Source organism: Lissotriton vulgaris, chromosome 12, assembly GCF_964263255.1.
Source record: "Lissotriton vulgaris chromosome 12, aLisVul1.2, whole genome shotgun sequence".
NCBI classification, from domain to species: domain Eukaryota; kingdom Metazoa; phylum Chordata; class Amphibia; order Caudata; family Salamandridae; genus Lissotriton; species Lissotriton vulgaris.
In genome coordinates this window covers 88025756-88050156 of record NC_141700.1, presented here as the reverse complement: position 1 = coordinate 88050156, position 24401 = coordinate 88025756, and the positions used below count along the sequence as shown (strand labels likewise).

The following is a 24401-nucleotide window of genomic DNA, read 5'->3' as shown; positions in this document are numbered from 1 at the left end:
ACTTAATTACATTGGCCACGCCCCTTTGAAAGCCCCCCAGTTTTTGCATCCCACTTAAAGAATTGCTTGTGAGGAGGGTACTTGTACCTTGAAGGACCTGGTTCCTAGGCCTTGAAAGAAGCAGTCTCCTCCCCCTCTGGATCCGATACATTTTCGGGTAATGCACAATCTTTTGAACTGTAAAATACAACAATAATCAAGCCTCTGGGCGCCGGTGCCACTGCACCTGCCGCACCGACGGAGGCCACACCGCTTCCTTCCATAGATTAAGCCCACCTGGAGCCGCTTGGACGTCACAGGCCTTGGCTGCCTCTTTAAAGGGCGGGCCGGGCTTGGGAGCGGTTCCTGAAACCGAAGGCAGTGCGAAGAGGACGGGGAGGAGCAGGGAGTGTGCCGGGGCTCGGGGAGGGAAGCGCCACGGGAGGGTTCAGGGAGGCCCATCGAAGCATCTCCGGGCTCGGACAGCGGGGGCCACGCCATGGTGGACCGGCCGGGGGGCGGCTGCCTCTGCCTGCTTAAGACCGTCAGCTTCCTGTTCTGGGTGAGGTGCAGCGACGCCGGGTCTCACAGGGAAGGGGGTGCTTCCCGGGGGGCCACCTGCCCTGCCACCAGCACGTCTATTCTGCCACCCAGCGGGTCACCTACCGCCGACACTACTGGGCCCACTGCCCTGCGTACTACCGGCCTTCTCACCTACCTGCTCACCACCTTTGTATGCCACCTGTTCCTCCTGCATCCCGCCCCGCTTACAGCAATCTCCCCCGCCCCGCTTACATGTTGACCCTTTCATCTGCCCTGCTTATAACCCCATCCTCTCCCCAGCCTACAACAATCGTCACCTCTCCACTGCCCTGCTTCCAACCATCTCTTCTCACCTGTCCTTACAACAATCGACCCCTCTTGCCTGCCCTGCTTCTAACCACCTTCTCTCGCCTGCTCTGCTTACAAACGGCCCCTCTCCTCTGCTTGCATCCACCTCCTCTCCCCTTCCCTGCTACCAGCATTCGACCCCTCTCATCTCCCCTGCTTCCAACCACCTCATCTCCCCTGCTTCCAACCACCTCATCTCCCCTGCTTCCAACCACCTCATCTCCCCTGCTTCCAACCACCATCTCCCAACCGACCTGCTTACAAACGGTCCCTCTGCCCTGCCCTGCTTACAACCACCATCTCTCAACCGACCTGCTTACAAACGGTCCCTCTGCCCTGCCCTGCTTACAACCACCATCTCACCTGCCCTGCTTACAAACGTCCCCTCTGCCCTACCCTGCTTACAACCACCATCTCTCAACCGACCTGCTTACAAACGGCCCCTCTGCCCTGCCCTGCTTACAACCACCATCTCTCACCTGCCCTGCTTACAAACGTCCCCTCTGCCCTACCCTGCTTACAACCACCATCTCTCACTGCCCTACTTACAAACGTCCCCTCTGCCCTACCCTGCTTACAACCACCATCTCTCATCCGCCCTGCTTACAAACGGCCCCTCTGCCCTACCCTGTTTACAACAACCATCTCTCACCTGCCCTGCTTACAAACGTCCCCTCTGCCCTACCCTGCTTACAACCACCATCTCTCACCTGCCCTGCTTACAAACTTCCCCTCTGCCCTACCCTGCTTACAACCACCATCTCTCATCCGCCCTGCTTACAAACTTCCCCTCTGCCCTGCCCTGCTTACAACCACCATCTCTCACCTGCCCTGCTTACAAACTTCCCCTCTGCCCTACCCTGCTTACAACCACCATCTCTCATCCGCCCTGCTTACAAACTTCCCCTCTGCCCTACCCTGCTTGCAACCACCATCTCTCACCTGCCCTACTTACAAACGGCCGTCTCCTCTGCTGACACCCACCCCCTCGGGATGGCGAAGCCCTGCTTCCCAGCCAATGGCCCTTGCGCCTCATCCTCTCGGCATCACCTCAGAGGCGCAGCGACCACCGGTGCAGCAGGTGCAGTGGCCCCGGGTCCCAAGCGGCGCATTAAACCCTGATGATCGCTCATTTTACCCCGCACCTGCAGGGACAGGGCCCGTTTTCCATGATTGCACCAGAGCCCAGGGCATCCTTTCTACGGTACTTACTTCCACCAAGACATTACCAGACTCACCTCGCCTCCAACGTGGACACCCCCAAACATGACACCCCTCTTTAAAGCCAACTAATGCGCGCCATGTCTCGACGTCACATGGTGCCAGTGGGTCAAGTAATGCTCTTGGTGGCAGGTAGGATACCCTTAAAGCTGCACTGAAGGAACGAATATTTTTTTATTTTTTTATTTAAAAAAGTGTGAAACTTTATTTTTGCAACCGTGTTAAACACGTTCAAAAAGACCTTTAATCTATAGGATAGGTAGACAGGTTTTCCACACAAGCTGACGATGTTTAAAATTGTTCTCCTTACAGTTATTCAGGATAACCCGTGTACATTAAAAAAAATCTTTTTAACGCCATACGTGCACGTTTTGTCTTGTACATATTTCGCCTGCCTGCTCCTCTGCATTGAAAGGCGCGGCTCTTTTCACCTTCACCCCACACTTCGGTTTAACAATTCTGCATCGGTATTTATTCTTGCCAAGCACCTGCCCGCGGCAATCTTCCCCAACGAGGTGTATTTATAGTGAATGAGCAACCGCGCACATTCTCTGTGCAGACATGAACAGGCCGCAGGGCATGGCCCAGGCAAAGTTATAGATTATAAGGGGGTGGGGGCTGGTTCCAACCGAATTTATGGAAATGCCAATGCGACCATGGCGCACACGTCACCATAGTCAGAAGGGGGCAAAAGCATAATTGTCCCATTGTCAACATTTGTAAGTAATCTCGTGTTGCTGGTTTATTCTTTTATTTGTTTTTTAGGCTAAAAATACTTTTTATCCTAACTAGGTGCAAACATATCCCTGCCAGTTTGCGTTTTGCTTCAGCTTTTCCTATACAGTTTTGTAACTTTAATTTGTTTGAGCTAGAAATTCACTTATTTGGCAAACTCTGCAGATAATAAAGCGCCGATAGTGTATTATGTGTCAAACCCATAATTATATGGAAAATGCAGCAACTAAAAAAACTATTCATTCCAGTGGCTCTGCACTTGGGAAGAGCCACTGAAATTATGCGGCAAAAGAGGACCAAATGATACCGTAGGGTTTACTAAATTATTAGACAAGAAAATGGATAATATATGCAGTATGATGCTGCAAATTCTGTGATAGTATAAGCTAATTATTTGGCCATTTTTACAAATGTTAACTCTGTCTGGAAAACGGCATGCCCTTATTGTAGTAGTTTAACAAACCAATACATCAAATTGTGCAACTGTTAGTTGCAGTGCCTTCTGCTGCACACCAACAAGAATCGCGCTATTTTTAACTTTCGATCCGTTTGAGCTGTAAAAAAATATTTTTTTGTTAAATTATGCAGCAGATGATGGATTATGTGGCAACATTCATAATTGCGCCTAAAAACACTGAAGAATTGCTGGTGGGTTGGCAACAAGCCAGCAAAGACAGATGTGCATCGTATAGCCACACGTACACGAAAAGTATGCATAGGAATCAGAGAAACAAAGTCGGTATGCCCCTTTGCCCCACTCATAGTTTTCCAGAGTTAACAACCTCTGGAAAGGGCAATAGTTGCCGTTACCGCCTATAGGCGCTTCACCCTTCACCCTTAAGCTCCCAAAATAGAGCAACCTGTTTGACTGGCTGTATTTTCCCACATCTTACACACAGTGAACTTAAATTAGAAGCAGTACTTTGGACCAGCCAATCAGAAATCACGCTACAATCTAGGCATTCTTTACCACGTGCTAAGATTGACCCTAGCGCCTAGTTGTTGTGTTCTCAGTTGGAGACAATTGTGCTTTGAGGGTAGCAGAAACTGTTGTGATTGGATGGAACAGCGTTATCTTTTCCACACAGAGCTCTATGGTGACATGCAAACGCTCCAGAACTGGCAGTTTATTGATCACCAGATGGATTATGTGGCAAACCCATAATTATGCGGAAAACGCCACCGAGGCAAAAACGCGCAGTTCAACAGGCCCTGCTTTTGCTCTTATGCAGTCTGTGTGTAGAGCTCCGCAGGATCCGCGCCTCCGCCGTGATTTCTCTCGGACCGGTTCACGGCGGGCCACTTCCCAGGTTGTGCAATCTCCAGAGAGTGCTGTGCTGCGGCGGTCACGTGCCCTGCACGTGACGGTGACTCACGCTGGCTGCTTTGTGCAGGCCGTCACGCGCACAGGGCTTGGGTCAGGATGTGCGTTTACCTGCACTAGGGGTATGTGTACAGGGTTGGATTGGGATTAAAAATCGGCCAGGGCACGCTAAAATATAAAGTGGCTCACATTTGCATTTTGCCTTTTTGCGAAACACTGCTTCGGCGAATTTTTTTTTTTTTTTTTTAAAAAGGGGGTGGGGCGGTTAAAAAAAGCAAGGATTAGTTTACACTGGAGAAACACACCCCTGAAAAAAAGTCAGGGCACTTTTGCTCAGGCCCCCTACCCAGCTCAATATGCATATAAATATATTAATGGGCCGCCCCAGGGAGAGAAAGGTAGTGACACCTCCGCCTGTTGGTAAAAGGGAGGTAATAGATACCCATCTGCCACCAGAAACGCCACTCGGACACCCACTGGGCCGCTGGCGGAATCCAACTATGCAGAAACCCCCAAATCTGCCCCCCAGGCTGCTCAAAAAAGCAACCCATAGCTGGAAGTCAGATACCGGCCCCTCTGGCATTGCCCGAGTGCCCGCGTCACCAGTCCGATGCTGATCACACCATCATGGGACATACACACATACTTGCAGAGGGGCCTGTGCTTGGTTCTAAAGCTGCATGCAGCTTTTTCAAAGCAGACCTTCCAGCGCACTCTGAAGACTGGGGTTTTAGTGGATGCAACAGAACCCTCCCAAGAGTGGTCAGGGTATCCTGCGTGTGACCGATGAGCAAAGGGTGTCCTGTGTGCAACCGATGAGCAGACAGGTGACCTGTTTGCAACCAATACCTCTCGAGCAGACAGGTGTCCTGTGTGCAACCAATCCCTCTCGAGTGGACGGGGGTGTCCTGTGTGCAACTGAGCGGAAGGGTGTCCTGTGTGCAACCAGCCCCTCTCTAGAGCGAACTGGGTGTCCTGTGTGCAACCCATGAGCGGTAGGGTGTCCTGTGTGCAACCAATCCCTCTCTAGAGCGGAAGGGTGTCCTGTGTGCAACCAATCCCTCTCTAGAGCGGAAGGGTGTCCTGTGTACAACCAATCCCTCTCTAGAGCGGAAGAGTGTCCTGTGTGCAACCAATCCCTCTCTAGAGTGGACTGGGTGTCCTGTGTGTAACCAGCCCCTCTCTAGAGCGAACTGGGTGTCCTGTGTGCAACCCATGAGCGGTAGGGTGTCCTGCGTGCAACCAATCCCTCTCTAGAGCGGAAGGGTGTCCTGTGTGCAACCAATCCCTCTCTAGAGCGGAAGGGTGTCCTGTGTGCAACCAATCCCTCTCTAGAGCGGAAGGGTGTCCTGTGTGCAACCAATCCCTCTCTAGAGCGGAAGGGTGTCCTGTGTACAACCAATCCCTCTCTAGAGCGGAAGAGTGTCCTGTGTGCAACCAATCCCTCTCTAGAGTGGACTGGGTGTCCTGTGTGTAACCAGTCCCTCTCTAGAGCGGACTGGGTGTCCTGTGTGCCACAGATGAGTGGAAGGGTGTCCTGTGTGCAACCAATCCATTTCTAGAGCGGACTGGGCATCCTGTGTGCAGCCAACCCCTTTCTAGAGCGGACTGGGTGTCCTGTATGCAACCGATGAGCGGAAGGATGTCCTGTGTGTAACCAATCCCTCAAAAAGGGAGGTAATAGACACCCATCTGCCTCCAAAAAGGCCACTCGGGCACCCACTGGGCCGCTGGTGGCATCCAACTATGCAGAAACTGCCAAATTTTCCCCTCAGGCTGCTCAAAAAGCAATCCACAGCTGGAAGTCAGATACCGGCCCCTCTGGCATTGCCCGAGTGCCCGCGTCACCAATCCGATGCTGATTACACACAATCGTGGGACATGCACACTTTCAGAGGGGCCCGTGCGTGGTTCTAAAGCTGCATGCAGCTTTTACAAAGCAGGCCTTCCAGCGCACTCTGAAGACTGGGGTTTTAGTGGATAGAACAGAAGCCTCCCAAGAGTGGTCGGGTGTGCTGTGTGCAACGGATGAGCAAAAGGTGTCCTGTGTGCAACCAATCCCTCAAGGGGATGGGGTGTCCTGTGTGCAACTGAGCGGAAGGGTGTCCTGTGTGCAACCAGTCCCTCTCTAAAGCGAACTGGGTGTCCTGTGTGCAACCAATCCCTCTCTATAGTGGACTGGGTGTCCTGTGTGCAACCAGTCCCTCTCTAGCGCGAACTGGGTGTCCTGTGTGCAACCCATGAGCGGTAGGGTGTCCTGTGTGCAACCAATCCCTCTCTAGAGGGGAGTGGGTGTCCGGTGTGCAACCAATCCTTCTCTAGAGCGGAAGGGTGTCCTGTGTACAACCAATCCTTCTCTAGAGCGGAAGGGTGTCCTGTGTACAACCAATCCCTCTCTAGAGCGGAAGAGTGTCCTGTGTGTAACCAGTCCCTCTCTAGAGCGGACTGGGTGTCCTGTGTGCCACAGATGAGTGGAAGGGTGTCCTGTGTGCAACCAATCCCTCTCTAGAGCGGACTGGGTGTCCTGTGTGCCACAGATGAGTGGAAGGGTGTCCTGTGTGCAACCAATCCCTCTCTAGAGCAGAGTGTGTGTCCTGTGTGCAACTAATCCCTCTCAGGAGTGGACGGGGTGTCCTGTGTACAATCCCTCTCGAGCGGAGAGGTGGCCTGTGTGCAACCAATCCATATCTAGAGCGGACTGGGCATCCTGTGTGCAGCCAATCCCTTTCTAGAGCGGACTGGGCATCCTGTGTGCAGCCAATCCCTTTGTAGAGCGGACTGGGTGTCCTGTATGCAACCGATGAGCGGAAGGATGTCCTGTGTGTAACCAATCCCTCAAAAAGGGAGGTAATAGACACCCACCTGCCTCCAGAAAGGCCACTCTGGCACCCACTGGGCCGCTGGTGGCATCCAACTAGGCAGAAACTGCCAAATTTTCCCCTCAGGCTGCTCAAAAAGCAATCCACAGCTGGAAGTCAGATACCCGCCCCTCTGGCATTGCCCGAGTGCCCGCGTCACCAATCCGATGCGGATTACACACAATCGTGGGACATGCACACTTTCAGAGGGGCCCGTGCTTGGTTCTAAAGCTGCATGCAGCTTTTTCAAAGCAGGCCTTCCAGCGCACTCTGAAGACTGGGGTTTTAGTGGATGCAACAGAACCCTCCCAAGAGTGGTCAGGGTATCCTGCGTGCGACTGATGAGCAAAGGGTGTCCTGTGTGCAACTGATGAGCAAAGGGTGTCCTGTGTGCAACCAATCCCTCAAGTGGACGGGGTGTCCTGTGTGCAACTGAGCGGAAGGGTGTCCTGTGTGCAACCAATCCCTCTCTAGAGCGGACTGGGTGTCCTGTGTGCCACAGATGAGTGGAAGGGTGTCCTGTGTGCAACCAATCCCTCTCTAGAGCGGAAGGGTGTCCTGTGTACAATCCCTCTCGAGCGGAGAGGTGGCCTGTGTGCAACCAATCCATATCTAGAGCGGACTGGGCATCCTGTGTGCAGCCAATCCCTTTCTAGAGCGGACTGGGCATCCTGTGTGCAGCCAATCCCTTTGTAGAGCGGACTGGGTGTCCTGTATGCAACCGATGAGCGGAAGGATGTCCTGTGTGTAACCAATCCATTTCTAGAGCGGAAGGGTGTCCTGTGTACAACCAATCCCTCTCTAGAGCGGAAGAGTGTCCTGTGTGCAACCAATCCCTCTCTAGAGTGGACTGGGTGTCCTGTCTGTAACCAGTCCCTCTCTAGAGCGGACTGGGTGTCCTGTGTGCCACAGATGAGTGGAAGGGTGTCCTGTGTGCAACCAATCCATTTCTAGAGCGGACTGGGCATCCTGTGTGCAGCCAACCCCTTTCTAGAGCGGACTGGGTGTCCTGTATGCAACCGATGAGCGGAAGGATGTCCTGTGTGTAACCAATCCCTCAAAAAGGGAGGTAATAGACACCCATCTGCCTCCAGAAAGGCCATTCGGGCACCCACTGGGCCGCTGGTGGCATCCAACTAGGCAGAAACTGCCAAATTTTCCCCTCAGGCTGCTCAAAAAGCATTCCACAGCTGGAAGTCAGATACCGGCCCCTCTGGCATTGCCCGAGTGCCCGCGTCACCAATCCGATGCTGATTACACACAATCGTGGGACATGCACACTTTCAGAGGGGCCCGTGCGTGGTTCTAAAGCTGCATGCAGCTTTTACAAAGCGGGCCTTCCAGCGCACTCTGAAGACTGGGGTTTTAGTGGATAGAACAGAACCCTCCCAAGAGTGGTCAGGGTGTCCTGCTTGCAACCGATGAGCAAAGGGTGTCATGTGTGCAAGCAACCAATCCCTCAAGGGGATGGGGTGTCCTGTGTGCAACTGAATGGAAGGGTGTCCTGTGTGCAACCAGTCCCTCTCTAAAGTGGACTGGGTGTCCTGTGTACAACCAATCCCTCAAAAAGCAGGCCTTCCAGCGCACTCTGGAGACTGGGTTTTTAGTGGATGCAACGGAACCCTCCCGAAAGTGGTCAGGGTGTCCTGCATGCAGAAAAGATGAATGCATTTAAGAAGACTTAACCAGAGCAATCCTGAAGCCGTGGAAATATGCAATTTTATGAGGCTCTACTGTCATTGCCCCACTCTTACCCTCAAGCCGAACACACTCTCTGGAATAGGGTTCTAGATTAGAAGATCTTCTGGCATACATCCTCGCTCCCCTGAAATACTCAAATTAGTTCTTTCACCTTCCATATGAAGTAGATGGAGTCTCAAAATGAGGCGAAGCACAGCATTGGGTGCTGGTGAGGTCATACCCTCTGAAATACCTTTATTGTGCACACAAGAAGCGCGCCAGCATTCATACTTTAGTAAACTGTATCGAAGTTCTGAGCTGGGTGCAAAATCTGAAGTGGCTCGAACTCCTGCACGATTGAGTCTCGTCTACGCCCATCCTGGCGGGCTTTATATTTGTGACCTTCCTTGTTGGGGAATCTTGGTTCCAATAGCTTCCATCCCTCCATCCATTTATCTATCTTTCTAACCATGAACCGTACTGAGGAGACTGTCTTGGGACCATTTGGGACAGGAGGACTTCCATGGACATGTTAATAATCTTCCTCGCTACAATATCCGTCTGGCAATCGAACTGTGGCACTGCTGAAAAGCTAGCAAGAGCAACGCTCACAAACACATTACATTTAGGGGCCGATTATGATTGCGGTTTTTCCGCATCCTCGGGGCCGGCGGAAGCCACCGCCGGCCCCGAGGATGCGGAAAAACCGCAGCGGACTGACCAAGGACCCACCGCCACATTAGGATGGCTGGTGGGTCCTGGTTTCCGTCCGCAGCTTTTCCGCCGTGGTCGGCTTACAACCGCGGCGGAAAAGCTCTGATATGGTGACGGTGTCTCTCAGACACCGTCCGCCATATCAGGATGGGATTTTAAAAGTGCTTTCCGCGGCGGGTTTTCCGCCGTGGAAAAGCATACGGATCTTCACCTAGGGGGCCCGTTGCGGGCCCCCTAGGTGAAGGGGGGGTGGGGGTGCACATGGGGGGTACCTATGGTACCCCCCTGCATTTGCATGCAGAAAGCGGCAGGCACCGCACGGTGCCTGCCTCTTTCTGCATGCAAATGCAATGCGTGCATTTTTAACATTGCCGCGGGTGCAGCTTGAAGCTGCACCCGCTGCAATGTTAAAAATAGAGGATGTGACCGCCACCCTGGCGGTCACATCCTAATTGCACAGGAGGGAACTCCGCAGCCCATGCGGAGGTCCCCTCCTCCTCAATGATCACGGACGCAAGTCCGTCCGCGATCATAATCTGCCCCTAAGTGTCTAGAATCACTCTGAAACTTGCAGCAAAGATATGTCCGCATTGCACGATCAAGTCTGATTGATTTATTTGTGAAACAAACAGAAAAGGTGACCATTTATTTTAAGTTTTCAAACTTCTGAGAAACCTTTTTCTAATTGTGATTCCACACGCCTTACATTTTAGCACAAAATTAACTTTAAAAAAAAAATCTATTTTCTTTTAGGGCTCTGGAGGTTTTCTCTGCTATGCTGGTGTTAGTTTGTTTCTGACCTGCAAGTACTTCCAGTATTTCTTCCAAGACCTCTACTTCATCTTGCCCAGCGCTCTGGCTGTAGCAGCTGCCGGCCTCCTCTTTTTCACCGGATTTGTGGGGTGCTGCGTTCCCACGAAAGACGCTCGATGCCAGCAAGGGACTGTGAGTACTAACTTTTTTTTTTGAGTCTTAGCAGCTGGTAAATTTAGACCAGACACCTGAGTCCAGAATAAGTTCATTCATTCGTCCATCATGGCCAAGAGAATTATGCATCGGTGAAGGGCCAAATTATGTAGCTGGGATGACTATATTTTTGGGTTCAGAAAAAGTAAGCTATGCAGAATATTTAGCAGTTTAAGGCAAAGTGTGCAGTACATTTTGAGACATGATTATGTAATATTTTTACATTTACACACTGATTTAAAAGTGTTTTAAGTGTTCACCTAATAAAGTATACTACACGTATCCAGCGATACTATTTTGCAATGTTGCTGTCTAACAATCCATATTGTCTTGCTCAAGAATTCTAGCCTATTAGCACTGTCCTTGATGGAGGCTAGAGTAACATAGACGGCATTAAACCGCATTGGACTCATCAGAAAAGGCGCCATTTTGTAACCACTTCCTCATGCCAAAGGAGTATTCCATTTATAGGTTATTCATGGAAGATTCTGACGTTTCCAGGTGGTGGGATATGTGGAGAGTAAGACCATTCATTTTGTGACCCCTGTTAGGATGAGCCAATCACGACTTGCCTTGAACTGCCCACAAACATTTTTTAACATCCCGTTGTCCTCTTGTACAATGGCTGACCCCCAACCATGAGCAGAACCTGATGTACATCTTAAGATGTAACTGTGGTATAGAACAATGTAATGTTCCACTGTAACATTACCCAAAGACATGGCTGACTTTACATTTTTGGTTCCTACAGAGGCTTTTGTGCTGTCGCATCACATTACACAAGTGTGAGTAGATGGAAAACAATATTCACCCAACATATAGCATAAGAAACAACTTTGTATTTTTACCCATGTTGATAAGAAAATGGCCTTGCATTCCAAATTCATATCACAGAGGGCAAAGATGATGAAATATAGTTAATATGTTGTCATACTTGTATTTTTTTGGGGTGTAACACCCAGTTGATTTCCTGACACTCAATAGGAATCTATGACCTTTTTGGATCAACAGAAAAGTTTGAGCTGCCTCGCCCATCTCTGGGATATAAGCTCTTGTCGAAAGGGGCATTAGGAGTCCACACCTCTCCTCAATAACAAGCCAGGCGGCTTGCTTCGCCCCAGTTGCTAGCTTCTTTGATAACCTTGCCTTCCTTGGGGTTCATGGCACAAGTGGAGACCCCTAACACTCTGATCCTGAAGAAGACAATACTCCTGTTGGGTTTATTATTTACCACATACAAGCTACTGCAGTGTATCTTTTAATTCCCAAAGGACGATCACACACAATGTCAATATAGAAGCAGATTTATAGGTACTGTGAAATCTTGCAGAGGGCAGAGTACTTCTTCTCTGGATATTACTTGAGCAGCAAAAATGTGCCAATTTAATGCATAGTTTCCTTTAGGCAAAAAATAAGCTAAGAAATTCCCATCTATTTGAATTCTTGAATAAGAGATCTAACATTGTATGCTCTACACTCCAATACATTTATTGCACAACCAATGACCATGTTGGCCTGTGAGATTTGTAATTCATCAAACATAGGGAAAGTGTACCCACACAGAGCAGTTCACTGCCCTACTTTTTTTCTTCACTGCAAATTATTTTGGCACCTTTCGAACACTTTTTTAAAATTAAAGTTGAATATGAGCTTACCGTACTATCATGAAATCGCACAATTTCCTACCTTTTTGTATATTTCCCAATGTTTTCAGAATGACAAACTAATGGAATTTTGATTCCTATAGCTTATTTCCATTCATTCATTTAACTATCTTTCCGACCTGTAACTTAAGTTACTGGAAACGTCGTCCTATATCTAAAGCAAATAGCTGTTGGTGTCCATGGTAATGTTTTTTAAAAGTAAAAACACTTTGAGATTGTTGCTAAAGTGATTAATTTCAAAGGACATTGTTACCATAAGCCACTAGTTTCTTAATCATTCTTTTCATTTTACAGTTTATGTACTTCATCGTTATCCTCCTTTGTCTGGAAGCATCTGCTGCAGTCTTGGGTTTCATCTATTCAAACAGAGTAAGTGGTAACAACTTAATTAATCTAGGTTTTCTTTGGGTATTCATTATTGTTAGTCTGACATTAAGTGAAACATTAACGTAATTATCCACTATATTGAATATAATATAAACGTCCCCCCCATTATTTATTGTTGTCTTATTTTTTTTAATCCTAGTCGTGCTATTGATCCATTATTGGCAACTAATACAAAGGAACATTATAATGGTCCATGTTTGAAAAAGATCACATTTTGTGTGGACTCATGGAATGCACATTTCCAGCAAGTGTAGTTCAACAAACAGATCCGCAATTTCCCATTGAAAACACATTCTTTAAAATAACTTTTAAATACACAAATGTTACCTTTCCCATTTGGCAAAATGTATTTCCCAATCTGCATTAAATACATCAAAGTTCATTTGCATCTAGAACTTTACTTGCATTGTATTACAAACAGTGGAAGTTAGATGTGGCATTCATAAAAATACAATAAATAAAACGCCAAATGGTTTTTTTTTTTTCATGGAACAATCTAAAAAAAGACTTGCCACAGTACTAAAAGGAAGCTATTGTGAATTGTTTGTTTACTCTCTGATGGATACCATGCTCTTTAAAACAAAGTCCAATATTTCACGATCTGTAATGTATATACAATAGCCCCTAAAATCCCATTTAGATTACACAACGTGAACTTTGTTCAATGTCTATAAAGACAAAATTGTGTAATTATCTATGTAATATTATACCAGAATTTATTAATTAGTTGTACTGCTTGAGTTCATTTAAGATTGCCAGAAATATTTCTGCATATAGCCACACATTGGACAACGATTCCAGGTTTGACTTGTGTAAAAATGCATAAAACATGTTTGCAAAAATTTACCAGCTGAAAACTAGTGTTTTTAAAGTTCACTAATACAAGTTATGTGACTACATTTTTCTATAGCCAACCCAAAGAATTTTCAGTAGCAGTAATAAGAGTGAGGATTTAAGTGAGCTGGAGGGATGGGGTTTTAAGTTAAAAAAAAAAAATAGAACAAACAAAAACCTGTATTTTAGAAATATTTTGTGATCTGTGAGTTTAGTGACCTTGTGAAGAAACGTGTGGTCTTGTTTCTATATAAGGCAATAGTACTGTGGGCGTAAGGGTTATCAATATAGCAGTGGTCTTTATCCTTTATATAATGTATGAATGGCGCTCATTCCTGAGATTGCCAGGAAAAGATCAAGTGTACAGAAGACCGTACATAACCATTGCAGGAAGATGGCGGAGTTTCTTTTTCCCCTGTGAATTCTAGCAGGCTTCTGCATCCTAAAATTTCACTACATCTTTATCCTTTTCTGTATGCTAGCCTTTAACCGTATGCATCCAGTAGAACCCGTACAAAGCCCTTTTTGAAGCGATATCTTCCCTTCGATATTGAAGGAAGTTCACAATTCATGTTTCGGTGTAATTTACTTTGCACATGTTGAGTTAGTATGCAAGTTATTGCAGCTGTGCAAATGGAGGAGTGCAAGAATAAGTCAGTGGGTTGATGAATTAAGACATGAGAGCTACAATGAGCAACCAATAGCATGTGTAATGACTTACTGAATACCTACACCTATCCTTCATTGAGGATGCAATTTCATTCAAAAGCCAGACCTACTGGCATTGCCAATACATGTTAAGGCTTGAATGGGCAAGAAACACCCCCAAAATTAAGAAAGGGTTTCATAACATGTAAAAATATTTTGCTGGGGAATAAAAAATGGTGCCATAACTTATGCGAATTGCAAACAAAACAGGTGATGGACCGAATGTGGATCAATGTCACACATTCACCCCAGTCCAAAGATCTGGGCCCAAATCCATCGTTTTTTTGCACTCCACACCACCCTGGGTTAGACAATGGCGATATGCAAATCAGCTCTGACCCTGTGCCCCATGGGAACAGTCCAGTCTGAACTACAAAAGCCATGTCCTTCCCAGAACGGAATCAAGCATCCGAGGACCGGAGCAGATTCTGAAATTGGGAAAACACTTGTTACAAGTGATAGTTAGCATTTTGTGGTTTGACGTGTAGTTTGCACCATCCATTGAGAGTCTATTTAGGGCTTTGCTTCAGGAACCTTCACCCTTTGGCTTGGGACATCATTCGCATCTAGGATCATGCCACGGGAAATGTTTAAATCACACCTTTTTATATTGGCTGTTGTGTGTATCCTTCCGCCTCTACTGGAATGCAAGTAGGTCTATTTCTCATCTGAAAACTACACTCTCATCACACATTTAATTCGTTATCATCCGTGCATTGTATGTGCAAATGATGTATTTAAAATGATTTTGCCCTACTGCAGGCGTCTATGTAACCACTTGAATCAGAGTGCTAAAGCTGCTGACTTTGCATGTACTTGCTTATTCTGGTCTAGCCAACTAAATGGCGGCATGGTGTGTTTAGGTCCGGGAGTATTAAACATTTAGAATGCATTTTTCTCCTAATGAACAGTGCAGCAGAGTCACGGTTCAGATAGACAGGGCTCCATTCGAGGGTAGACTGGCTCGAGTCGAGAGTGGACACCGTCTACTTTCAATTATCAGAGGGTAGACGCCGTCTGCCCTACTGCAGAGCTGGACGCTTTCAGTGGCGTGCGGAAGTCACAGGAAAAGGCTCTTCTCTCTCTCTCTCTCCACTCCCTCTCTCTCCACTCCCTCTCTCTCCACTCCCTCTCTCTCCACTCCCTCTCTCTCCACTCCCTCTCTCTCCACTCCCTCTCTCTCCACTCCCTCTCTCTCCACTCCCTCTCTCTCCACTCACTCTCTCTCCTCTCTCTCCACTCCCTCTCCCTCTCCTCTACCTCATTCCCTCTCTCTCTCTCCCTCTCTCTCTCTCCCTCTCTCTCTCTCTCTCTCTCTCCCTCTCTCTCCCTCCCCTCACTCTCTCACTCTCTCTCTCTCCCTCCCCTCACTCTCTCACTCTCACTCTCTCTCCCTCCCCTCACTCTCTCACCCTCTCTCCCTCCCCTCACTCTCTCACTCTCTCCTTCTCACTCTCTCCTTCTCACTCTCTCCTTCTCACTCTCCTCTCTCCCTCCTCTCTCTCTTTACCTTCCCCCGCTCTCCTTTTTCTCCCCCTCTGCTTGCTCTCATCTCTCCCTCCCCTCTCTCTCCCCTCCGTCCTTCGCTCTCGTCCTCCCCCTCTCTTCTTACCCTCCCTCTCTCCCTCTCCCTCTCTCCCTCTCTTTACCCTCTCCCTCTCCCCATCTCCCACTCAGCAACACCACAGCATCACTGGTTCAAATATGTTCTTTTAATGTTTCAAGCTGTTTTCAAGCTTTATTACGATGTTAATATTTCACTTCTGTTCTTGGATTTTCGTCACAATAAAAAACACTGAACATAATCTTCACAAAAGTTATTTAGAAAAGTTTAAGCTATTGACATTACTAATTAAATAAATTATTTAAGTATTAATTATTTAAAAAAATTAAAAGCCATTGTTATTTGTAATATCGATACATCGAAGTCACGTAAATACAACACAAATTGCAATAGAAATGCTATAGGTGTCACATTTGCAAAAGTTCTAACTATTGGCATTGTAAATGACAAAGCTATTAACTTAGCTATTTTAAAAAACAACACATAAATAAAAAAATAGTCATTTATAAGACCAATAGCTCAAACTTTCCTAATGCGAGACCTATTGCATTTCCAATGCTTGTTTTCTACAGGAATTCTTTGTGAAATCTGACATTTGGGGGTGCATTGCAAATTCTTAAATCTGCACGTGAGTGATTCTGGCTGATCCGGTCTGAATACTACTGATAAACCATTCTGTAAACATAATTAGGTGTTGGTATTCAATGACTATATAGTCTATAAGAATGTGGAGTGTGTATTCTACTTGTGCAACATATTAAAAGGCCATGGGATGGAAAGTGTTACACTAAGCAATATGACATAAACATCCATTGTAGGTATCCTACAGTTTGAGCAGGTTATCCTTCTGATTTACGTATGTAATAAGTGCACGTCTGCTCTCTCTTTATTTTATTTATCAAGTTTTTATTTCTGTTTCAGATCCAATATGAACTGAGCTCAATGGAGAATGTATTTCTCAAATATAATGCTAGTTCTCCTGACATTAACAGCAGACAGGTTGACAAGCTCCAGAAAAAGGTAACTATAAGAGCAACTTGTTGACTTGTTTAAATCTAGTAGAAAACTTCTCTAGTGTCTTGCAGATTTCATAGAATCCCCCAGAGAGAATGGGGTGGCTGCTAAACCATGTCGTGAAACTTTGAGGTTTTAAAGATGCTTTAAGGAGAGAAGACAAGGTCACAAACTCAAGTTGTTGGAGAAGAAACTGTACAAAATAGACTGCTAGACCCAACCAATCAGAATTCTGAGCTTAGCTTTTTTTTTTTTTTTTTTTTTTTTTTTTTTTTTTTAACTTAAAGACCCAAGGACTCTGTAATGAAGTGTACTTCAAGGGCAGATGTAGTAAACTTCAAGTTTATTTGGAGACAAGTCTCAAAGAGCAGCAGGAGCATCCTCTCGCAGTAAGGCCAACCGCTTACTAACTTGCATTACTGACATCAACATTCTACCAGTAGACCTTCTACTTAGACTGCTGTGGAGTTGGAATGTTGGAGCAGTTCCAGCGGTGGTCTTTTCATCTTTCCATGTTTCTGTGCCTCTTCCTTCTTTTAACCCCTGCTTCTTAGCAACTATCTCCCTCTCTGTAATTCTCTCTTTGAACATGCCATAACTTACTCTTTGGAAAGCCCTTATACTCTACATATATTGCCGAAGGTGCAAGAACAAAGTAGTGTACATGCTCAGATAAACTAATTCCCTCCCTGGGACATGTAACATGATATGTACAGTTGCGTGTAACCCTACAGCAACCCAGTTTGTATCGACTGAAGTGCTGTGTGCCAACATAACTTTTTTATTTTTTCATATTTATTTTTTCTGTCCTTTTTTTTTTGATTTCAACAAGATTTTATTGAGAGAAGTAAGGGTCCAAATAATAGCATTCAAAATACAAAGAGGTGATACATTCCAACATGAGTAGAACATGAAAACAAGCATGGGTATCATTTGTTCAGTAACTAAACTTGATGTAGATAAAATTGGAAAAAAGGCAATCAATATGGAGTTAATAATATGAGCCAATAAAGGAGTATATCAGTTAGAACGCAGAACGTATCAGCCTCTGAGAAGAGGATAGGGGCAGGGGAGGATAATAAGAGCAAAAGGAAGAAAGAAGGAAAGAAAGGAAAATAGCAGCAGAAAGAAAGAACGGGAGGAGAGGACAGGAAAGAAGGAGAAAGAAAGAAGGAATCCCACAGGAATAATCCAATGTAACGTAACTAGCAGACAAAAATTAAGTAGACAGACCAATAGGAAATCGAGGGACTACACCTTGCGAGGAGAGTTCCATATAGTCATCCAGGGATGCCCAAACCCCACTCGAAATGGAAGGCGACAGGTGTGCTAGATCACTGAGTTGTGAGCACTGCGGAGGAAGGAAACCCATGCCCACCACGTATGGTAGGAGACTGACGAGAAAGATTTCCATTCCATAAGGATAACCTTGACCGCAACAGATAAAAGAAGGTCTAACAGCTGTAATTGCAACAGATCAAGGGGAAGGGGCGTAGGAGCAGCCCAGGGGCCTAATATAACTAAAGGAAAAGAGAGCTGGAGCTCAATGTCAAAGATAAGAGACAAATGTTGCTGAATAAGGTCCCAGAAAGGTTTAAGTAAGGAGCAGTTATAGAACATATGAGGAAAATCACCCGCCTCCAGGTCACAACTCCAGCAGAGGTCATCCTCTTTAAGGTTGAGGGAATGAAGACGTACAGGTGTCCAATGGAGTAGGTTGATCGAGAAAAACTTGGACTGAATTAGGGAAGGAGCTATTTTGTTACGGAGCGCAAATTTGCTAATGGACTGCCAAGCTTCAGATGATAAGTGATCCGTAATATTGTGATCAAAATGACGCAACCATTTTTGCTGTGCAACCGTCTGATCAGGAAGCGAAGTAGAAGATAGAAACTTATATATGTGGGAGGCAACATGACCCGTTTTGAGCCACATACAAAACAGCGAGATAGTGGGGGAGGAGGGGTGAAGACGAGTTTTTGAGATAGCAACCTTGATTTTAAGAAAGGTATAGAAGTCTAGATTATTTAAAGAGTGTTTGAGCGCTAAGGTAGAAAAGGGTAAGGTCTCACCAGAGTCACTATACAGATGGTGTACAAGAGAGATACCTTTCGTAGCCCAGTAAGACATGAGGTTGGGAGTGATATTAAGTTTAATTTTGGAATTACGCCAAATAGAAGACCATCTAGTTTTGTGCAGAGGAAATGCCAACTTCTTGTCTACTCTCTTAATTGCGACAATTGTATCAATAATTATAGAGCGGGAAAACAGAATGTGCAGAGTGGAAGTAGTACAAAGAGAGGCAAGTGGTAGAGGTGCAGCTAAATCCTGTTCTATGAGTAGCCATAAAGGAATATGACGGGATGGGGGAGAAAACCATAAGGCCCCTTGAGAGGCCAGAAAAGCAGTCTGGTATTTTTCCCAATCCGGGAAATTACAGCCCCCCATATCACAAGGTCTACGTAAATATTTATATGCTAACCGAGCGCGTTTGCCGTTCCAAAGAAATTTGGTGGTGATACCATCGATTTCCCGAAAAAAAGAGTCGGAAAATTTCATCGGAATCATGGATGAGACAAAATTGATAATCGGCGTGATCATCATTTTAAGGGTTTGTAGGCGACCCCACCACGAAATATGTTTCGGAGACCATGTATCCAGAAGACGACGAACTTTAGTAAGAGTTTGAGATTCATTATAGGCAACCGTGGCATGTAGCGTGGAACAGAAATAGATGCCCAGATATTTTAGATGGGTAGATTGCCACTTAAAGCCAGCCGAACCCATATGAGCAGGAAAACAGTAGGCATTTAAAGGGAACATTTCTGTCTTATCTTTGTTTAGAGTGTATCCGGATACCTTAGAGAACAAAGAAATGGTGTCAGAGATAGCAGGGATGGCCAACGCTATATCATCTGAGAAAATGAGAACATCGTCAGCGTAGGCAGCAGTTTTAAGACAACGAGGGCCAAAAGAAAATCCTTTGATATCAGGGTGTAAATCAATCAGCCGAAGGAGAGGATCAATAGATAACAGAAACAAGAGAGGGGATAAGGGACACCCTTGTCTCGTGCCCTGGCAAAGATTAAAAGAAGAGGATGTAGAACCATTAACCCTAATATTAGCTTTAGGTTGGGAATATAAAGACATTACCATGTTAATAAAGGAGTCCCCGAGGTTATGTGCACATAAGGCAGCCCGAAGGAAAGGCCAAGAGACCTTATCGAAGGCCTTTTCCACATCGAGGGCCAAGGCCGCAGCAGGTAATTGGGATCGCTTAGCCGCCCCAATAATATGACAGAAAGTGCGGATATTGTCTCTTGCCAATCTACCCTTAACAAAACCAGTTTGGGAAGGATGAACTAGATTGGGAATAAAAGATTCTAGACGTTTAGCCAAGATTTTAGCAAAAATCTTTGCTTCCATATTAAGAAGCGAAATAGGGCGGAAATTCTTAGGGTCCGAATGGTCTTTCCCCTCTTTCGGGATCACGACTATGGTTGCTTCAGCAGCCGTACCAGAAACAGAACCATTACGAACAAAAGCGTCAAAGACAGCTTGTAACTTAGGAACAAGCAACGGTAGAAAGGTTTTATAAAATAATATCGGGTATCCGTCTGGACCGGGTGCTTTCCCCGAACGGGTGGCCTTGATAGCATCCGCTATTTCCTCAGGTGAGATAGGTTCATTCAGAGTAGAGCGATCTTCTTCTGAGACTGATTGAATCGGAATTGATTTCAAAAAATCTTGGCACTTGTCAAAAGAAGCTTGGTTAGAGGGGGTGTATAATTTGTTATAGAAATCGCGAAAAACTTCAAGAATTTCCTCAGTTTGGAATTTTTTAGAGCCAGTATGATCTTTAATAGAAGAGATCTGTGAGGACTTATAGGAAGAATCTTGGAATTTTAAGGTGGCAGCCAAAAGTTTCCCAGCCCGATTCTTTAAAAGTAACTTCTTGGACTTTTGCGCCTGGAAACCAATATGAGCTTTTTTAGTGACAATTGTATTATATTTGTACTTTAGGAGTTTAATTTGTTGCAGGGTAGTCTGATCTTTGGTATGTCTAAAGGAGGCCTCCAGAGCTTTGATTTTAGAAGATAAGTCAGTAAGTTCTCTTTTAATCGCCAAGTTACGTTTGGACATGCATGCAATAACTTGGCCCCGGAAAGTACACTTAAAAGAGTCCCATAAAGTTATTGGAGACGATACAGAATCCTCATTTTCACGGAAAAAAGTGTTTATATCCGTTGAAAATTTGTCCGCCTGGGAAGAGTCATGTAACACTTCTGTATTAAGTCTCCAGGAACGACCACGTGGTTTCGGCGCAAAGGTTAAGAGCGTAAAAGTGACCGCAGCATGATCAGAGATGACAATGGGATGTATAAGCGGAGAAGAAGAAGCTGAGACAAGAGAAGAGTGAACCAGGAGATAATCAATACGAGAGAATGAGAAATGAGGGGAGGAAAAGAAAGAAAAGTCACTGCCAGTGGGATTATGGAGACGCCAAATATCATGCAATTGAGCAATGGAACACCTGTTAACCATCTGTTTGTGTGCTTTGGGCGAACGAAACTGAAATGCAGAATTTCTGTCCAATAAAGGATCCATTGGTAAGTTAAAATCGCCACCAACAATGAGATTGCCAGCATGTGGGGTGTCATGCAATTTTTTAGAAATGGATTTCCAAAACGCTGGATCATCAACATTCGGAGCATATATATTCATAACAAACAAATCATGTTGTCCATCCGACAATTTAGATAAAAGCCAGCGACCCTCAGAATCATGCTCAGAAGAGATAATTGCTAAACCTGAATTCCTCGAAACTAACGTGAGCACACCATTGCGTTTACCAGAAGCATCCGAACAAGACACATCCGACACCCATTCTTTCTTTAAAAATACAGCTTGTCTACTGGTAATCTTAGATTCTTGAAATAGGACTAAGTCTGCCGAGAGCGACTTACAGTAATCTAAGATTTTAGATCGTTTCACTGGGTGATTCAAACCCTTAACATTAAGGGATAATACATTTAAACCTGGCATAGAACAAAAGGGGATACCAACGGAGACAACATTGATGACAGACAAAGAGCGGGGATCAAAAATATATTAGACCAACCATTGAGCAGAATAGATGTTACGGGAACATCCATGTGGGAGAACCAGGAAAAAAGAAAGGCCAGAAGAGAAAGACAAGAAAAGAGAAAGAGAAGAGGCAGAGGGGGAGGTCTAAAAGAGACCCATATCATGCAAGGGAGAACGTGGAAAAGGCGAGTAGGAGATCCGTATTAAGAGCAAAAGTTGGTACTGAGAAACAGCCCATTATTAGGAAAAACAACAATCAGTAAGATAAATAACAATAGGAAGAAAAAGACCAAATTAATGGAAATACATTTTGATAATGAAGTATGAAGTTGCTATAAGAGGAAAAATACATTTCAAAGTAGACTAGCGATATCACAGCGTGAACAAGATCATATATTGACTAACAATAGTATAAAATGCAATAAAAGCTTAACTATGCACGCAACAGCCTAAATAATGAGTAACATTTCATAAATACAGTGACAAATATGCACCGAAACCGCATATTAATGATAAAAAAACACTGGCAAATATCTATACTATAAAGTGGAATTGTAGAAGGAAAAAGAGAGGTGCACGAGAGGAGCATGTAAAGACGAGGAGGAAACAGAGAAGGAAGATGAAAAGGAGCAGAAAGAATAAGGAGAATTCTACCCCGCCATATTAGAATGATATCTAGTTATAAGGTAAATAGGAGAGAACGTGCTAGTGAAAGAAGTAAAAATATATTAATTACACGCAAGAAATCTGCAACCAATAACTTATAACAAGGCAGGTACCATGTAATTGGAAATAGCAACAGTATAAATGAAACACACCGTAACTAAAATAGTGAAGAGAAAGAAAAGAAGGAAAAAAGAAAGAGGTACAAACAACTAAAGAGGCCAGATAAGCCGGGTATGAAAGAAATAAGAAAGAATCGAAAGGAGCTGAAAAAAGTCTTCTCAAAGGATAGACAAGAGAAAGAGGCGGAAAGGTCGGATATGAGAGAGAAGGAGAAATTCAAGAGTAGTATGGAGAAGAGAAAAGAAACAGAACGTATAATAGCAGTGGATCAAATCAGCATGTAAGCATAACTAGAAAGAAAGAAGAGGAATCTATCTTGAAAACAGCACAACCATAAATAGAGAGAAACAAATCAGGTTCCTGAGGCCCCATGAGCTTGCGAAGTTGTTCTCTGAATCTCCATTTCTATTTCCTCCTGGTTGTCTAAGAACGTTGTCAAGTCTGCCGGTTCATCGAAGATCCTGGAACGTCCCTTATAAGTGATGCGAAACTTGGATGGACCTGAAAAGGAAAAAGGAATGCCCAAGTCGGTGAGACGTTTCCGAAGGTTCAAGAAACCTTTCCGTCTTATGACTGTGTCTCTGGCAAAGTCTTGGGAAATGGATATGCGATGACCCTCCCAGTTGAGTTGTTTAATCTTGCGCATATGAGACAGAATCAGCTCAGTGTGTTGATGTCGTAAGGGCTTAAAAATAATTGCTCTTGGCTGGGTGGCTGCCTTAGAACGAAACGTTGGAACACGGTGTGCTCTTTCAATCTCAAAATCTCTGTGGAAAGATAGTTGGAGTGTATCCGGGATCCAATGAGATAGGAACTCAATCATAGAGGAGGATGATTTCTCTGAGTCCTCCGGTAGGCCAAAAATACGCAGATTAGATCTCCTATTACGGTCCTCCTGCTCCGTGAGGTCTCTGCGCATCGCCGCCATAGAACGCTCCAGTTGAGAAAGGGACCTGGATTGGTTTCGCATACCATCCTCTGCGGAACTTATTCGTGTTTCTGTCGCTGATACACGAAGAGAAAGGGCTTTAAAGTCATTCCTGATAGCAGACACCTCCACTTGTAGTAGGTCAGTATTAGTTTTAGTGGACTGCGCAATATCATGAACTTCATTAAGGCGCGCCAAAATGGTATCTAATGTGGAAGCAGTGTCTGCCTGAGGAGATTCAGGCGTTGGAGAGACTGATTTAAGTCTTTTTAAAGATGCGCCCAGGTCCTTAGAGTCTTTGATGTTCGAGGACCGATTCATAATGACGGTGTCGTAGCAGGAGCCTAAGAGAATACCACAGGAATAGGCTAGAACACCAAAGTTGCGCAAAGTATGCAGATTTAGTGAAAAAAAAGAGGCAGTTCACGCTCAAAATACACAGAGCTAAAGTAGCTGTTTAAATATGAGCAGAGTTGCGCAGGAAATCTCCTCAATGAAGCGATATGGACACCTCCATGAAGAATGTGAGAGAAAAATAAAAGCGAGCAGCTCAAAAAACCAGCCAAGAAGTAGGAAAGTAACATCAAGAAAAAAGCTTAAATGTTACCATGTCAGACGTCTTGTGTAGAGACCCTTAGCCGAGCGCTGAACACTGCAAGTTTGTATCCCCGGCGGCACCTCAGAAGTCCGATGACAGGGACGTCATGCGCGACAAAATGGCGGTCTTTCTTCAGGAATGCGAGCGCCTGTGGGGGATGATTCAGAAAGCATCTCTTCGGCGGCTGAAAGCGCGGAAAAAACAGCGTCGTGAAGGTCACCACATGTTCCGCTGCTGTCGAGTGATTTTTCCGGTCAGAAGGGCACAAATGAGCGGAAAGAAACGCTCTACGGGACCAACTCACCCCGGAGCTCAAGCGCGACACGCCATACTGTAGCGGCGCGCAAGCCACGCCCCCCTATTTTTTCTGTCCTTTTAGAAAAATTCCCATTTATCCCATTAGTTGATTTCTGCAATTGCCAACACCGGTGTTAACCATGCAATAAAAGTTATGGCTGTCTT

At 45.5% G+C, this 24401-nt stretch overlaps 1 protein-coding gene across 1 annotated transcript in view; it reads left to right on the top strand.

The window, feature by feature from the left end:
- Nucleotides 1-365: 365 nt before the first annotated feature.
- Nucleotides 366-24401, top strand: part of LOC147673432 (tetraspanin-3-like) — a 51512-nt gene continuing 27476 nt past the window's right edge. Inside the window, exons 1-4 of the mRNA XM_086947300.1 lie at nucleotides 366-541; nucleotides 10156-10347; nucleotides 12327-12401; nucleotides 16447-16545. Coding sequence (XP_086803426.1) covers nucleotides 479-541; nucleotides 10156-10347; nucleotides 12327-12401; nucleotides 16447-16545 — 429 coding nt within the window. The 5' untranslated portion in view covers nucleotides 366-478. The remainder of the gene's footprint in view (nucleotides 542-10155; nucleotides 10348-12326; nucleotides 12402-16446; nucleotides 16546-24401) is intronic.